This window comes from Phyllostomus discolor, chromosome 2 (assembly GCF_004126475.2).
Source record: "Phyllostomus discolor isolate MPI-MPIP mPhyDis1 chromosome 2, mPhyDis1.pri.v3, whole genome shotgun sequence".
NCBI lineage: Eukaryota > Metazoa > Chordata > Mammalia > Chiroptera > Phyllostomidae > Phyllostomus > Phyllostomus discolor.
In genome coordinates, this window is record NC_040904.2 from 92,080,234 (window position 1) to 92,099,126 (window position 18,893).

The 18,893-nt window shown below is 34.8% G+C and overlaps 1 protein-coding gene across 1 annotated transcript in view; it reads right to left on the minus strand.

Moving 5' to 3' along the window:
• SLC9C1 (solute carrier family 9 member C1) overlaps positions 1 to 18,893 on the minus strand; it is a 101,148-nt gene that overhangs the window by 70,917 nt on the left and 11,338 nt on the right. The window contains exons 4-9 of the mRNA XM_028504510.2: positions 17,226 to 17,391; positions 12,315 to 12,440; positions 8,017 to 8,178; positions 4,423 to 4,522; positions 2,565 to 2,708; positions 1,195 to 1,369 (exon numbers count right to left, since the gene is read on the minus strand). Of these exons, the coding sequence (XP_028360311.2) occupies positions 1,195 to 1,369; positions 2,565 to 2,708; positions 4,423 to 4,522; positions 8,017 to 8,178; positions 12,315 to 12,440; positions 17,226 to 17,391 (873 nt within the window). The remainder of the gene's footprint in view (positions 1 to 1,194; positions 1,370 to 2,564; positions 2,709 to 4,422; positions 4,523 to 8,016; positions 8,179 to 12,314; positions 12,441 to 17,225; positions 17,392 to 18,893) is intronic.

Here is an 18,893-nt window from a genome sequence, read left to right on the forward strand (position 1 = left end):
TATATTTTAATGTATATTATATATAATTATGTATATTTATGTATATTATATAATAATTATGTATATTTCTTATAACAACCCTTTGAGATAGTGGTGTGCTAGAGCTGACTCTTATAGTTTGTAAGACCTCATTATTAAATTTTCAGGAAATTTATGAGCTGATTGATGTACTGTTGGTGGGAGTGATCACACAATAGAAATTGGTAAATTCTACACATTAGGGCTCCTCCCATCCCAAGAAATTTAGTGTTAAACAATTATTAGCAAACCACTGGTACCATTAGTAAGTTTATTTTAGAATGAGGAAATTGACATAAGGGATAGGGGTGGGAATTAAATAACTTGCTGCTGGCCACACAGTAAATAGCAGCTAACTAAAAATTTCAGAATCCAGATTTGTATGCAGTGTCCACCATTATACTGGTAAATATGGTAATGACACCAATTTCGATTATTTTGCCTGGTTAAGATAGCTTAAAAAGAAGGGGGAAGCCATGTAATGCTAGATAATTTTGGTTTTAAAAGCGGTGTTTGAATATTTAGCTTTTGGATGTTTCAATTATTATTTAATTAGACACAAAATAATTACCTTGCTGTTATTCCTGTTATTCTTGGAATTGATGCCAAAAACCACAGTGGAAGTATTAGATGCATTATGTCTGTATTAAAAGAAATTCCTTACACAGATCTCACCTTGATCAAGTAGAGGGAGAGTCATGCCCATTGTGTTCTGTTAGGGAGAGTTTAGGGGTCCTATCTTGAATATAACTTCACTTGACAATTAAAATGTTTGGGTTACTAGCATTACTGAATGCAGACTCATAAAGTTACAAAAGGCAACAGAGCCAATCATAAGTAGGTTTCTGTTTTTTCTTGAGTGGGTACTAGTAAAAAAAAACATTTATAGAGTGCATACCCTATATCAAATACTATTTTAAATGATTTATAAGTTTTAGTTCCTTCAACCTTCATAATAAACTATTTTTAGGTGTGTGAGGAAGGGATTTAGGGACACCAAAGCTAGAACAGCGAAGAAGAAAGTTGCCAGTCTTTCTTCCTTTGCCCCATCTTGCCATCGTAGCTAAGTCACTCCCATTGTCTAAGTGGAGCTGAGCTACTTCACTACAAAAGCATATTTCAATGCAGCAACAGTTTTGATTAAATATTCAGAATAAAAAAACTATGTTTCTTTACTTGCGATTTTTCCCTCTCACTTCCAAAAGGAAGGTCAGAGTAGGCGAATAGAAGGGCCATGTTTATATTAGGCACCCCTTTCATTTCACTCCAGACCATTATGAATGCCCAGCGCCAGCTGAATCCATCAGCAAGTCGAGACAAAAGAGGGCTCAAGAATAGAAGGACCAGAAGTCTAAAAGACAAAACAAATTTTAAAAAGTTATTCTTGTTATAGAAATTTCTTTCCATTTCATCCTATTCTATTCTTTCTAATCTATTCTTTGTGGAATTGCCAACTGTCAGAGAAATAAGCCTTCTTTCACCCACTGTTGGCATAACATCAGAGGAAGGCAGTGGGCATGTCTCTTCCTTAGAGAGACATGCCAAGGAAGCCATTAAATCTTCTTTGCTTCTTCTTATTGGGTGAGTAGTAGGAAAAGTCCACATCACCTTTGTGTGGTATTTTTTTAGGCAAAAAAGGAAATGTTAGAGATGTTTTATAGATATACATTTTATTCTTGGATCCCAAAAAGAAATTTTAAAAAATCTAATAAGAAATAAGGAAAAAAGTTCTCCCTTTCTTTTTCTTTGTAGATTTAAATCTTACTAAGTCTGTATAATATTGATCAACTCATTTCCATTTCTTCTTTCAGTTACATATCATTTCTATATTTTACACTGTCTCTGATAATTTGGGACTAATTTTCATGTACATGGCACTAGCTGACTTGATGTTGACTCCTAGCTGATTTTCCTAGAGGGAAGTGTAAAATATTAACAGTTTGAGTGATGGGGATGAAAGAAATGTGAGACTCCAGTTTGGTGGTGTTTTCTTTCTATGTTGTCTCCTTTTCACATGCATGAACAGGCTCTTTCCTGCCTCTTTACATTGTAAAAGGGACCACAAAAATTATTTGAGCAAAAAAGGCATGTACAAAGAGGATTTTCTTATGATTTTAAAAGGTATTTCCAACCATGATTAGTAGAAAATTATGTTACACAATATTAAGCAAACAAAGCAACTTTTTAAAAAAAAATTGATGATAGTTGTTTAACTTTATGGGCTTTCATAGATACAGAAAAGGCACTGGATGAAATACACCAAAGGTTAATAACAGTTGCCTCTAGGTAAGTAGCATTGTAAGAATTTTTTTCCTTTGTCTAGTTTTCAAAAATTTTACAAAGGTCTTGCATTGCTTTGAAATATTGTTAATAACTAAAAAGAAATAAAACAAACAAACACCTTAGCACTAATTTGCTGATGATTTTTTGGAAAGTTTAAGAGTCACATTTTCATTCTAAGGAATGAAACATTTTTATTATTTAAAAGAATATCTTCAGGTTTATTCAGTATCTTATAAATAAAAAACTTTAAATGACATTCTTACCTTAAAACAATAAGTGTGAAGTAGATATTTAATGAATAGTATATATCTGAAAATGATATGTATAAATACGTATGTGCAGGAATTAGAAGTCCAATGAAAGTAAACACCATAAGAAAAGCCACAAATGATAGACAACTCCAGAATCTACATTTTCAGAAAAAATAATAAATATAGTTAATTATGGTTAATTAATATATTTATTGCAAGGCTCATGTATGAGTGAGGCATTGTGATAGGCACTATCAAGAAAGTAAAGATGAATAAAGTGTTTATCAACACTCAAGGGGCTTAAAATTTCAGGAGGGAGAAAGGGCACTAAGGCAAGTAAACAAACAATTCCAAAGCAAGTTTTGCACTGATTATAAATCGGTGTCTTTCATTTTGGATTGCCCTTGAAAGGCAGATTTAGGTTATAGTTATGCTATTTTGATGAGACTCTTTCAGGCATCACAATTCACACAGCAAAAATATTGACTGAAATCTTTGTACCAATAGGAAGAACTAAAATAATTGATCTTGAAAAGGAATACTGAACTACTAGTCTGATTTACATAGTGAGAGAATTAAGCCTTTGCCTAAAATTTAGAAAGCACTTAGAAGCTATGAATGACTCTTTTATTCACATGAATGCCCCTTGTTGACTCTCTGTTTGGGATTTGTGAGTGTGTGTTTACTCAAGTGCTCCAGAGCCCAGGAAAACTCTGTATCTTCCCAAAGCTCATGTTCTCATCAGCTGCATGCAGAGCAGTTGAAAAAGCACACTCAAAGAACACAGCTGGACCTGCGTTCAGTTATGAAGGAAACTTTCAGAATCCCTTCTCATAGATACAATTGAATATTAGTGTAACATTTTAATTATTTCTACAAACATGGCCCAGTTAGTTCTGCATAATTGCTAGTATAATGGCCTTCCACCGTATTTGATGTGAAATTTAGTGAAGTGCTCCAGAATCCTATAAGATCTATCCTTTTAAGCTTCTGACTTCTGAATTTATTCTATCTTCTATAACAGTCTTCCAAACTCCAAAAAATGATTGATTATGTTCAGGACCTCTGTTAACACATATGTTGCTATTGTGTTATTTCAACCATGTTAGAGCATTACAGAAAACACCCTTATTTTAGGATGACGTAGAGTCTGTACATCCCTTAGTTTGGTGTTCTTGAGCACATTGATACCTCTACTAAAGGTAAGTCTTGCTTTTAGTTTAGCAATACTTTCTTTTATAACAAGACTTACAATTAGCTTGGCCATATTTTCTTTTACAGCACTGCTAATCCTCTTCAAACACCCTCGCTTGACCTTTTAATTGCTTTGCATGGTATCTCTTTATGGTCTTAAAATATTGGCCTTCCACTCTAGTATCAGTGCCATGCTTAGCCTTATTAGAGCCTGAGGCAAAAGGACTATCAGTAATATTGATCTTAAGTTTTTTTTTTTTTTTACATTTTCAGCATTGAATTTTTTGGCATTATTTTCCCCCAAAATATTTCATTAAAACATTATTTATCTTGATTATTAAGTTTTTTGGCATCCTCTAAATTGTGTGTCTGAAGTGAGTGCCTCACTTGCCTTAGCTCAATCCTTGCTTTGTGTAGTGGATTAGACTGGAAATTACTGAATATATGGTGAAGGGATTTATGGGGGAATAGAGCCAACATGAACTCAAGGTGAGCTTACAATTTTGCCTAAAGTTAGAGGAGTAGAAGACACAAGCAAGAGAATTTTTAGGAAGTGTTTTTAGTTGGGTAGTCCAATCAGTATCTTATTTTTACCATGTAGATGTAGATGTAGTTACTATTACAATATTATGGCTTTTAATGTATGAAATAAAGTGAAAATATGCTAGTAACTCACTCGAGAAGTAGTGCTTCAACTCCTGGTTTAAAACTTATAGAATTTAAAAAAAGTCCCATGGTAGCCAGTGTAACAATTCCAGACATTCCAACTTGTTTACCTATTTTTAAAAAGAAAGAAAGTTTTAATTTTACCAAAGATGAAAATATCTTAATAGTACAGACAGGCTACCCAACTTGCTTTCAACTCGTTAATATTGCAAATTACTACCACCACCTGTCATCCTCCTTTCTCCTCAGACACACCCACTTGTGTAGTGAAGTTTATACAGGACATCCTTACATTGTTTTGGCTTCAGATCATTGACAACAATATGGAGCTCACAAAACTCTTCATGGGCTTCAGTAAGGCTAGAGAATCCTCTACAGGTCTAATTTTTTCAGAGGGGCTCTGGTTGAATGAAAAGGAAGTGAACCGATAAGTTCTTTATAGACTAGCCTACTTTGTAAGCTTTCTTCTTGGGAGACAGTAGGAGATACAAACAGTTTGACTCTGTGACAGGTCTAAGAGAGTTGCGTCAGTAGAAACCCAATATGAATCTACTTCCCCAGTTTAATTTTGTTTTGGTGCATGTATGACAGGGGACTGAAAAACTTAAAGTACTGTGGCATAGTCTTATATATCCATAGAGGTAGATAGAAAAATCTCATAGAATGGTGAACTACATAATATAATTTACCCTGTGATCTCTCCTTGCCCCCATCTACAGTAGAATTTACTAAGAACCAGAAATTCTAGTATACTTAAGAGGAGGTTGAAGAGATCACAAAGAAGGGAACTCCAGAAATTTTTAGAAATCATAAGTAGATCTTTAGGGTTTTATAAGCTAAAATTGGGGATTTAATATAATTGGATCAAGATTTTTGAGGTGGAGTGCCCAATGAACACTTACGGTGGCATACATCCAACATACATGTACTTAAATGAAGGAACATAAAAAATTACTATGGGATTATATAGTAACACAGTTCTCTAATGGGCTTCTTCTTTTAATGTTTAGCAGCATTGTCTTAATGTTAATAAAAATATTGATTTCTGTTTTAATACTGAAGAATACTATGACTCTGCCACTTTTACCACACTGTCACATTTACCAAATTGCCATGTGTGTGCCTTCTGCTTTTTTGGTTTACTTTGTATTCCTTTGTTAGAACAGTTGATTTTAATTACTGTAGCTTATTAAATATTTAATTCTTATATATTAGGGAGAGTTCTCCACCTGAAAACATTGTTTTGCCTATTCTCACAATTAATATTTCTAGGTAAACTTTTTAAATTGTTTTGTAAAATTTCAAAACCAAAACTATTTTTGTCATTGCTTGATTCAGATTCTGATGCATTTTAGTTTGATTAGATTAGTGTTATTATTAATTTTAGAGATGGAAAATTGTAAGTTTTATATTCTTTATTTTAGTCCTGACTAGAAATGGTACCTAACCCAGAAACTAACACAGTCATAAAAGAAGCAGTAATTGTGGACATAGATACTCTAATTGAGTTAATGACTAATTAAGTTAACTAGTCACTGTAACTTGATCGGTAATGGCAAAATTTGCAAAGTATTTATGGTACCTACATTGAAGATATTAGAAATGTAAATATTAACTCAGGACAGAATGGAAGTTCTTTTACATTAGAGTTATATTCACTCTGTATCTTGTTTTCATAAATTTTTGTCCCGTAAGTTTTCTTTCTAAAATGTTTTTTTGAGATATTTTGACTCAATGTTTATTGTTTCCTTGGGTATAACTCCTAATATTGAGGTTATACTTGCTTACTTGAATGATGTTAGAGGAAATTACATTTGTTGGAATATATTTTTGTAGGAATTATGTATACACAGTCAGATAGTATATGATAAAGTACTTGTAAATGACTGATCATTTTCTGTCTATTCAATCATTAACTTGATCCTGAAACCTCAGTAGATTACAATTGGCTTTAACTCGCTGATTAATTAAGAAACTTCAAGATCCTACATTCTACATTTTTTTCCTTAGACTTGAAAGTAATGAATTCTGTTATGTTAGCATTTGTAAAGATAAGCTTTTTAGTCTGTCACAACTTATACAAATTTTATACCTCTCAGTAAAATTTTCTCTATTTAGGTACAAACTTCTTGACAAGCCTATTCCACATATGATATATTATAACTTTTTGCCAATATAAAGAGAATCAAATTTTTATTATATTTTCTAAATAATTACTGCTGACTTATAATACCCCTGATTTTTAATATTAAATTTATATCAAGCCATTAAAAAGCATTGCTGGCTGAGTTTATTAATTCTCTTGATATTTCTATGTAATCTAAAATGTGACTAATGTAACCATTTCTCTTTCAAAATATGTATAAACTTTGTTCTTCTTCTTTTTTCTTATTGTATTAGCTAGAACTTCCAGAACTCCTTAACTCTTGGCTATGAGAATAAGCAACATTGTCTTATTCTTAAATGTAATGAAAATACATAATATAAATTGTTAACGAGGGTTTAGCACATATGCCAACTTCAAATCATTTGTAGAGCTGTCTGAAGAGCTAGGTTGAATGTGATTCTGTGGCTGTATCAGGAAATAGTGATATGGCTACTTACTAATTATCTGCCATACTTCCATGAAAAGGAAGTGGTGCTAAATGGATTAGTAACAGATATTCTAGTAGGTAGCCTTACTTGATTTGTAACTTCTATTTTCTTTTCTTTTTGATTTTAAAGTGACCAAGAAAAGTATATTTAATTTCAGGCAGTTAGAATGACTATTTTTTAAGACCTTCCTTCTGTAGTCAGTATTTACTTGCATTGTGGTTGAGCAATGTTTAAAATTTTACTGAAATGTTCTTAAAGTATAGTTTATTTCTGTAAAGGGTCTACAGGTATATGTAAAGGATATGCATTATGTTTTAGAAAGGAAAACTCTTTATATATCTTATAAACTACACATTTAAGTTTTGGTTTGAATCTTTTCATAGCATAATAATTTTTGTATGATTAGTTATGAAATCATCTTGGAAAGTCATGCCAAAATATCTCACAGTTACAATTTTATCAAATTCTTTTGTCTTTAATAATTGTATTTTGTTTATATGTTTTGGCATATTGTTTTCTGTTTTATAGATACAAATATTTTACCTCTTTTGATAGTTTACCCTAACCAAAAGATTACTTTCAGATTGGTTATTTCTTTAAAATATCATATTTGCCATATATAATGAGCACTTTTTTGCACCCATTTTTGAGGAAAAAATAAGGGTGTGCATTATACATGGGTAATACCTGAAATACCTTGTATCTGTTCTTGTGTTTTATAATTATTTGTTACCTAAAATTTCTTGTACCATAATATGTTCAAAAATAAATGTTAAAATTCCTTTATAATATAAAAAAACCAAGTAGCTAAATATAAATAAATAAAAATTGAATTAAAAGTTAAAGTGAAAGATTTTTTTCCTGAAAGTTTGGGCCAAAAATATGGGTGCACATTATATGTGGCAAAATACATACCTTTTGCTGGGTGTTTTATTTTCAACTTTTATCTTTAATATCTTTATTTTGAATTTTTCTGTCATTTAATTTTAAGAATAAACCTCTCACTTACATATAAAAAAGATGAAGTACAGGATTGAAAAGCTGAGACTTATATGATTGATATCATCACCAAAAACAGTAGACATCCACAACTGAATCAGTTTTGAACTAAAAATTCCAACCAAGAAACTTGCTCCACAATATGACATTATTTGATCCATGATGGTATGTGCTGCAAGAAAGGGGAGAAAATAAAAAATAATTAATAGAACTTACTTTTAAGTGATGTTCTAGTCAACTTCTTGTCATTATCTTTTAAAAAATATCTAATTCATGTCCTTTGGGGTAGATGTAGGGTATTTTTCATATTCTTAAAATAAAATTTTCTTTTCAAATTCTGAAAGCCACACTTGAGTTTATAAAATTCAGTCTGTTTAGTACAAGAGCTGCTTACAGTCCCTGTAGGTTAAATGGAGGCAGCCTGGCTTTCTCACTCAGGTGTCTGGGGAACTAAGGGGAAGCAGTTTTTCCATAACCTTGAATGGGCCCTATAAGTACTGTTCTCATTGCCTTGAAACTGGGCCTGATAAACAGTTCCCATAGCATGAAGTGGGCTCACTTGTGCAGATTCGTGCTATTTTATAATTTTTTTTGGCTTTTTGCTGGCTTTGTTTGTCTTTAATACTTAGGCAGGTAGGGGCATCTCATTAGAGAGATGTGCAGCTTGCAGTGTGTGTGGCTTGCCCAACCCTGAATAAGGGCATGTCAAGCATCCCCACAGCTCCAAGCGTTTTCTTCTATCTCCCCAAATCTAGAGTGGACTTGCCAGACCTTGACCAACTGTAACACAGTCCCCATTAAGAAACATATATTGATTCAGTGTCAAATAGTGTAATCAACTTTGTAGATAAAGTAATGAACAATAAGGAGAAAGTCTCTAAATTCATGTCACTTATATTCTGGATCTCACATAAGACAGAGGATATACAGAAAAAGGGAGTGAATCTCCCGTATTTTCCTGGCCTGCCCACCATTTTCCTCCTGATAAATAATGCTGCAGTACATATTTCTGTACATCACTTTTTTGTACTTCTCTTATTACTTCCTTAGTTTCCAGAAGTGGAATTATGCACGAAGACAGTTGTTTCTTTGATATGGTTATATTTTGCCAAATTGCTTTCTATAGTCATTATGATGCTCTTCTCTGGAAAACAGGAAGCCTAAGTCTTTGATAGGCTCTTTTGCTGGAATCAGATGTGCCAGTGGGTGAGAAGGTCCTCCCTACCTTTATAGTGTGAGGAACAAAGGGACAGAGTTTGAATCACAGTGTGTGTCCTGGGATCAGGAAAGGCTAAAGGGTCAACTCCAACAGAACAGGAGGAGAGCAAAAGCAAAACCAAAACAAAGAATGGCCAGCAGAAAACAACAGCGACCATGACAAAAAACAAGGCTTAAATTGGAGGTAAATCCTAGAACTGTGCTCAGAGTGGACAAAATGAAGGAGAAAGAACCCTTTTATGAATCCTTATCTACAAACATCCACTTACTGGATGGGCACTATTAAGAGTACAGAGGCAATTTAGAGTCCTTCTTGCTTAACATCATTCCATGGCTGAAAAGGAGCCCTGGTCTCTACATTTGTCAAACAGAAAGATTTAACATTTGTAGGGATAGTGTGACCATGGGAGGAGAGTTTGGCCCTCCCATGGCCCTCTAGGTCACATCTATTCTAGGCACGAATTTAGCCATGTTGATAATTTTGGGAATCTGGCACCTCTTATAACTGAAACACAGAAGGCTAACTCATTTCACAAGACCCAGTGTGAAAATTATTTTCTCCTTTAAGAAAGGAAAATAGCTTTTAATCAGTAAAATGTTTACTGGATGGATTTATTGTATTAGGTCAGGAAAAGCCGCAAAGCATATTTATTATTTCTTACAATATCCTTAAACTATCCTTAACACTCAAGTTGCAAAAAATAAGAATTCCAGGTGCAATAACTTTTCTTAATTTTTCCCTTTTATGAAACATGCTAATTTTAAAAATAAAGCAACTGTCAAATAAGTTATAAAATGATTATCATGAAAATCATTAGTTCACTATTGTGTCAATAGATAACAATGAAATAGAAATGAAATTTGAGTAAAGTTTAGCAAGTGTTTTTCTTTCTTAAGGGAAAAATTTTCTTTCAAAATTATTAAAAGTTCAGAGAAAGTCCTAAAGGCTTGAATAAAAGCTAAGAAAATAAGTTCACTAGTCACTATAGCAGAGTTTTTATTATTAGAGTTGTTACTATTATATTTTAACAGGGAGATTGCTTACAATTTTTACTTCTCTGAAACTTAAACAAACACAAAATCATGTTCCATTTATTATTATGAAAACTATGAGGCAAGCGCTATGAAAGCAAAAGCTATTATGTTCATGGCTGAATCACCAAGGTTTAGAATAGGAACTACCACATAGTCCATATCAATAAGTAATTGTCAGATTAATGAATGAATGAACTTTCACATCAGTACCTTCCTTTCATTTTTATTTTTTCCTTTGCAGTGAATACAATATCAAGAAATTTCTCTTGATTAGACTGTAAATGTCATCTGTGATATGGTTCCCTGAAATTCTGTGGTCAATATTTACTATCTTAAATGAGGCCTGGTAGAATATTGAAGCAGGTTTATAGGTTGGACATACATCCTTCTGACTATTACGTAGTAGTATTCTGACTGAATACTTCTTTGGATTTTCCAAGAGTGGTCCTTGAGCTTTTAAGATGCCTCTGAATTTAGATATCTCTTTGTTGATCACTTTAGTTATATTCAGAAAGGCATTATCTGCAGGAAGTTTTGTGGTGAATACCCCTCCTGATTATTATATTTTGTCACCTTCCTTTTCACTTGAATTTTGGAAGAGGTTGTATGTGTGTGGTGGTTTGGTTTTCTCACACACCATAGATAATATATATGGAGCATTTAAAGACTGTGTACCTCCCTGTGATAAACTGGGGTTCTAGGCTCACCACAGAGTTCCAAGTTGCCATGGCCTGGGTAAACTTATTGGATACAGAGCAAAGCTAAAGATTAATACTTCTTATGCTCTAATAGGATTATTGTCCACCATCTGGAACAGATCCTTTGAGAGACCATTGATTATGAATATGTAAGGCATGATAAGCAAAAGTAGAGATAACCAGGGACCCTTGAGGCCCCACGATAAAACACTTTCCAGGAACAGGGAAAACAATGATGGCTAAAACTTTTTCTGGAGTGTTTGAAAAAGTAATTCAGCTTATACTTGATTGCTGGGGATGGTGGTAGTAGAAAGATTTTACTTCAACATAATAGATTAGTTGGTACCATACAGATGTCCCAGTATACTAGAATGTGGTCTGGAAGAACCACGCTCTTTTTTCAGGGGTTAGGAGGGTAGAATGAGAGGATGCAGAAGGCCTTAGAACAGAGAAGACATCCAGTGAGTGGAATGGCTATACCTCAGCAATTTTCTCTAGAAGAATATAATCATTGTTTTTCCAAAATCAGTGCAAATGGCAACACAGTAAACATGGTAAATAACTTCTCAGTAGTATTATCAAAATATTTGACTCTATGTACACCCTTAATGGGTCCTATGGACTCCCTCTGCCCAGTCCAGACACTATACTCTAAAACCACCATTCCAGTAGAAGAGTAAGGGGTTTTGATCAGAGAGGCACATAAGATATTTTTGGAGATGCTGGTAATGCTATATTTCTTACCCTGAGTGACAATTACACATGTATCATTTTTATACATACACATATACACAGGATAAAGGAAAAAATACTTATGGCTGAGGGCTATATGAATGTGGTAAATGAGTTCATGGGCACCGTGCAATTTCTCTGCTTATGAGTACTGTTTTCGGGCCTTGTAGATGGCCACATGACTCACACTTCCCCTTTGGGCTGACAGCTTTCCAGGTTGCCTGCAGAGAGATAGTCCCAGAGGAAGGGGAAGGGAAGCTGCCTCCTCTCATGGTTGGTGAATGCATTCTCTGCCTGGATTACCTCTGATTTCATCTTCAACGTATCAACAACATCTCTCCTTCTTGTTGTCAAATATAATGATTCAGCCTAGGCCTGTGGAGCAATGCTGCTTTTATAAGCATCCTCATAAAAGTCCTAACTCAGACTCACAACATCACAACTAATATTAAATAAGGGATGTGTTTTGTAAACACAGATAGTGCTTTTTAAAAAGTAAATCACTCTACTAATACAATTGTGCTTATATGACTATAACTTGTGGTAAGATATTATAAAACCAATGTCAGTTTTTAGAAAAAAGAAGATTCTTTTAAGAAATTAAGAGGAACAAATAAGTCCTTACCTAAGGAATGGTTCATATACTTCTGGTTTGAGTTAATATCCACAATACTTTTAAACATAACAAAAGACATTGTAGAGGTCATCAGACTTTCTCCATTAATTAAATTAATTAGACCTCTAGAAAAACCTATAGAAGGGAAAATATTTTAGGTGAAAAAAACTTCATTAATATTAAAGAATAAAAGTTTATTAACAAGTAGAAGAATATTCTTAGCTATAGATGTATGTCACATACTTTTCTTTTTCTGTAAATGCTTGATTATGCCATTACAGTTGCCTGATTTCCCCCCTTCACTCCCCTCCACCCTGCACACCCTCTCCCACCCACATTCCCCCCCTTTAGTCCATGTCCATGTGTCATAAGTTCTTTAGCTTCTACATTTCCCATACTATTCTTGCCCTCCCCCTGTCTATGTTCTACCTACCATCTATGCTACTTATTCTCCATACCTTTTCCCCCTCTCTCCTTCTCCCACTCCCTTGTTGGTAACCCTCCATGTGATCTCCATTTCTGTTGTTCTGTTCCTGTTCTAATTGTTTGCTTAGTTTCTTTTGTTTTTGTTTTAGGTGTGGTTGTTCATAATTGTGAGTTTGCTGTCATTTTACTATACATGTTTTTTTGTCTTCTTTTTCTTAGATAAGTCCCTTTAACATTTCATAAAATAGGACTTGGTGACGATGAACTCCTTTAACTTGACCTTATCTGAGAAGCACTTGATCTGCCCTTCCATTCTAAATGAGAGCTTCGCTGGATAGAGCAATCTTGGATGTAGGTCCTTGTCTTTCATGACTTGGAATACTTCTTTCCAGCCCCTTCTTGCCTGCAAGGTCTCTTTTAAGAAATCAGCTGACAGTCTGATGGGAACTTCTTTGTAGGTGACTGTCCCCTTATCTCTTGCTGCTTCTAGGATTTTCTCCTTCATTTTTACCTTGGCTAATATAATTATGATGTGCCTTCGGGTGTTCCTCCTTGGGTCTAACTTCTTTGGGACTCTCTGGGCTTCCTGGACTTCCTGGAAGTCCATTTCCTTTGCCAGAATGGGGAAGTTCTCCTTTATTATTTGTTCAAATAACTTTTCCACTTGTTGCTCTTCCTCTTCCACTTCTGGTACCCCTATAATTCAGATGTTGGAACATTTAAAGATGTCCTGGAGGTTCCTAAGCCTCTCCTCATTTTTTTGAATTCTTATTTGTTCATTTTTTTCTGTGTGGTTGTGTCTTTCTTCCTTCTGGTCCACTCCGCATTTGATGTGAGACCCAGCTTTCTTTCCATCACTATTGGTTCCCTGTGTATTTTTCTTAATTTCACTTATTGTAGCCTGTATTTGTTCATCTAATTTGTGACCAAAATCAACCAATTCTGTGAGCTTCCTGATCACCAGTGTTTGGAACTGTGCATCTGATAGGTTGGCTATCTCTTAGTCACTTAAAAGGATGGGTTCTGGGGCTTTTATTTGGTCTTCTGTGTGAGCCATCTCTCTCTCTCTCTCTTTTTCTTTTTTGGTTTGGTCGTGCCTATTTGGTGAGGGGCAGAGCCTTAGGTGTTCACCAGGGCTGGGCACGCCAGTTGCTGGGTTGTGACGTTGTATGTGGGGACGGGGTTGAGAGGGAACAATGGCACTTGCTCTGTTCTCCTTGGGACCTCAGTCCCTTCTGTTGCTTCCCCCAAGCAAACTGGTCCCCTCTGGTGCCAATTCCCATGTGGGTGGGCTTGTGCATGCTATGGGACCCTCCAAGAACCTCTCCTGTGAGGCTGGGTGTCTCTCCGTGTGCCTCAACTCCCACAGGTGTCCTCAATCAGTGTCCTGAGGCTCTATTTCCCAGCGCTGGGATCCTGGGTTGCACGCAGTGCTTTGCTTCACAATCGCTGCCTCACTGCCAGTTGCCACCCCTCTGCCAGGGTCTTCCAGCTGTTGGTTGCACATTCAGGATCCACCTGCTGTGGTCTTGCATGCCTTGGATGCCTTACACACCCCCAGATGCCTTACAAGCCTGTCCCAACACTCTCTGCTCTCTGCCCATGCCCCACGCCCTGCTACCCAACTCTGCCCCTCCTACCGGTCTGGATGAATGGGTCAATTTCAACTTCTTGGTTGTCCAACTTCCATTCAGATCAATTTTCTGTCAGTTCTGGTTGTTATTCTGTTTCTAAATTGTTGTTGTCCCTATCTTGGGTGTGTGTGGAGGCATAGTGCATCCACCTATGCCTCCATCTTGGGTGGAAGTCCACATACTTTTCCTACATACTTCAATAAAGTCATATTTGAAAATACCCTTCAAGAAAATTTAATTATATATTAAATGTAAGTTAAGTCTAGAAAGTGTAATTAGGTACCAAATTAACTGCACTTGATTATGGTTTCCATAACTGAGATAATAAACTAGAGATCTCATTCTTTGTTTCAAAGCAGATCAAAACATAAAATGTATTACTTTTTTAATTCAGTAATTTGGCTTACATAAATACATACATCATGTATTTATGGCAAGATCAAAAGCAATAAAAGGATAAAGTAAATTTATAAACCAAGACTTTATAACTCTGTACTAGAAGGATTAAGGCAATTGTCCAGATATTATCTCTATAATAGAAATTGTCTTGTTTTCCCATATATTCTTTTTAATGATTTTAGAAATCAAGCTTCATAAATAAAGAGCACCTGGATATTACCTACTTTGATACTAATTTTCCTTCATTTATGACAATATTCTAAGTTTAGATAGCCATTATCATTTTTCTCTGCTATTAAATATGCCTGTGAAAGCAAAACTATAACTTTAAGCATCTTTGGTGATTTTCCAAATTCCGGTAGGAAGGAAATGTTAGTGCATGGTAAAAATCCTCTTGTGAACCTTCCACTCTGTAGCTGTCATCACAACCTAGTACAGTAAGTGTACTATTGGAAGAGAAGAAAAACAAGGCAGTCTATTCTTGTGGGAGCTCATCTGGCTTGATAGTGTACTTCTTTACCTATCCCTGCACCTATGCCCTTTGCTATAGGACTTCACAGTTTCTCTCACTGAAGAGATCAATGTATTTTATTATGAAACTTGATGCAAGCAGAGATTCCTGTCACCATCATGGCAACATTTCCTGACTACCCTACTAGAGAAATGGAAAAACATGGATCTTCCTAGTTGAGGACACCCTAAGATCACTTAGTATCCAGATGACTCTCTAGCCAACTGTGGATTTAGTAGTGAGCCTACCCAAGATCAGCAGAGCCCAGCCTGTATCATAAGAACTGACAGATTTATGAGAAATAATATATTATTGTTGTTTTAAGCCACTGTGTGTTGGCCCTGACTGGTGTGGCTCAGTGGGTTGCACATCATCCTAAAAAGCAAAAGGTTGATACTTCAATTGCCGGTCAGGGTGCATCCCTGGGTTGCGGGCCAGGTCCCAGGTCAGGAACTTGCAAGAAGCAGCCGATTTAATGTTTCTCTCACACACTGACCTTTCTATCCCTCTCTTTTTCTCCCTTTCCCTCTTTCTAAAAACAAATAAAATAAAATCTTTTTAAAAAACCACTGTGTTTTGGAGTTCTTACTCAGAAAAACCTGATACTGTTTATAATTATTTCACTATAGAAAATAGATCTATAACAAAATGTGAATATTTGGAAATAAATAATAGGTTTGGGGCATAAGAGGATTCAATAAACCATACAAAGCTCAAGACAGTGTAAATGTACTCTAGTCATAGGTCTCGGCAGATTTTCTTTCTTCTTTTTTTGAGAACAAAGTTAAAATATAAAGATCTTGCTTTGAAAACTCAGGCAAAAATATTTCCACAAGAAAAATATTTATTTTTAAAAATACAAAGTGAGGAGAAAAACAAAGATCCAAAAGTAATGACAAGAGGGCCAAAATTTATATGAATAACCTTGCAAATTAACCCAAAGAAATTATTTAAATTCAAGAAGTGCAGGCCAGGAAACCAGTGGAATACTAACTAGATAACCAGATGATGAAGTTAAGGGCAGTATGGAATGTTCACAGGTAGTGTAGAACTCCTCCAAATCTGAGCAGAAAAGAGGCTGGCACTGACAGAGTCCCATCGAGGCAAGGTTAGGTGATAGATGCTGGTACTTTCTTCTTCCAAAGTTACCTCACAATTTTAATCTCCTCATTCTGAAGACTTGGTTTTCCTTTATTCACAGAGATATACTTGATGTTTCTTCCCTACTCTATTTCTACCCGTGTACATGCATGTGCATGTGTGTCTGCATACACACATAAATGTGTGTGCCATATGAAAATTCTATTTTAAGACAAGTGTTCTACTTCTCATTATTAAAAAGTGACTGGGGGAAACAAATTAGGTTATTATTTTTCTTGAATGGGGCTTTCAGATTTTCAACTGATTGTGTTGATTTGGCATTTTATTTTTAAATATGTATATTCTTTCTCCTAAAATAGTACACACTGAAAGAGTCATGATTAGTGATATTATTGTTTTGTACTTTTCAGGCTTTTGGTTTGAATGGTGACCTGACTCCAAAGGCATTTTTTTTCTTCTTTTTGCAAATGGCGTTATCTTAATGACAGTGTTTTCAAAGGAAAAGAGGAATTGGGCAATAAAAATGTCACCACAATGTATGTGCCATATTGTAAAGCCCCCAGAACTATTCTGTGGGTTTGAAGTAGAAGCATGTCGAAAGTCAAGGATTCCAAATAGTCCCCTGCTCTATTCCATAACTGAATGTAAGACTTTAAAACATATATACTAAGTAAGCCTATCACTGGCATTTCATTCTGTTCAAAGCATCACCACCCAAAGCTCAGTCCCAGTGCCCCAGTACCCCACTTCACATTGTGGAAGGCTACAGTGAACAAAAGATCTTAAAAATAGAAAAGTTAAATATAGAATATGATATTTTAAATATAGGAAAAAAGAAAATATACCTACCAAGGTCTCTTATAGCAGCTACAGTCAGCATGGGATCTGAACTCACAAGGATAACAGCAAATAATAACCATGAGATTGTTTTCAAATTTAATTTATCCACAGATGCCAGATACCAAAGAATTAAGATATAATTGATGAAAAATCCAGGAATTGTAATTAAAACTATCTGCAAAGGATTTTTACAGTAAGAAAAATTAGATTGACTTTGTATTTCATTTTGAAAAGCAGTTAATCAGGATTACTGGAGATATACAATTACACTCAACCCATCAAGGGAAATTTTAAGTTATCTTATTTAGCAGCTATGTGTTTGCAACTCTGGAAATAAAGGGCATGTATTGCAATGAGATCCCTGGTACCTGATAAGTATCATTATAATTAAAAATGAATTTTTAATTTTCTTGATAAGGCTATTAAATATAAATATGTATTTTCAGTTATATACATACATACCATTTATATACATACAGATATATATATATATACACATTTGACTATGCATACAAACTGAGACATAGCTCATGGCATTAAAAAATACACAAATATAAAAAGAAGTGACAACAAAGAAAAAGAAAGAAAAAATATGGTAACAGAAAGAATGTAGGGAAATAATAGAGGCCTATAGAAAAGATGGGAAGAAAAATTTGATTATTTTAGGACTAAAACTCTTTCTACCTTCTGCCTGCCCACCACTGCCTTCTACATTCTCTGATTCTACCTGTGGTGGCTATTTAGCAATTTTATTCTCAAATAGACTTAGGAAAATGTGGTGATTGTGCCTAAAATTATGTATAAGAATTTAGAACTGCACTCACATGCTCACTGAAGTATCATTTACAATACCCAAGACATGGATAACCTTAGGTGTCCATCAGTGGATGAATGGATAAAGAAAATGGTCTACACACACACACACTCCAATATTATTTACTCTTAAAAAATATCTTGCCATTTGCAACAATATGGATAGACCGTTAGGGCAGTAGGCTAAGTGAAATAAATCAGACAAAGGAAGACAAATACCACATGAACTAACTAATATGTGGAATCTAAAAGGAAAAAAAACCCCTGAATTCATAGATACAGAGAACAGATTGATGATTGTCAGAGGCTGAGGCTGGGGGTTGGGTGAAATGGGTGAAGTGGTCAAAAGGTACAAACTTCCAGTTTTAAAATAAACAAATCATGGAGATGTAATATACAGTATGGTGGCTATAGTTAACAGTGCCATATTATATATTTGAATGTCAATTAGATTTATTGACATTCAATATTTGACAATATCAAATAATTATGTTGCATACCTGAAACTAATATAATGTTACATGTCAATTATATAAATTAAAAATAATAAAATAAGAAAGAGTAATTGTAAGGATTTCATGGTAATGTTGGAAAAATGCCCTTATTGCCTTCTGACTATTTAGTTGTTTCACTTGTACAGACACACTCATACAGAATGAATTGGGGAATGAGCACTAGACTCTAATTCAGAAGGCCTGGATGCAGGTGCTAGTGCTGAGTGATTTTGGTTAAGTCACTTGATTATACATCATTAACCCTGTCTTAGAAGTAGCAGAACAATAATAGAGTGCTTATGTGGTGCTACTGGGAGGGGATCTCCTGTGGATAAAACTTGATGACAGCACCAGGATGGTGAAAGAAAAT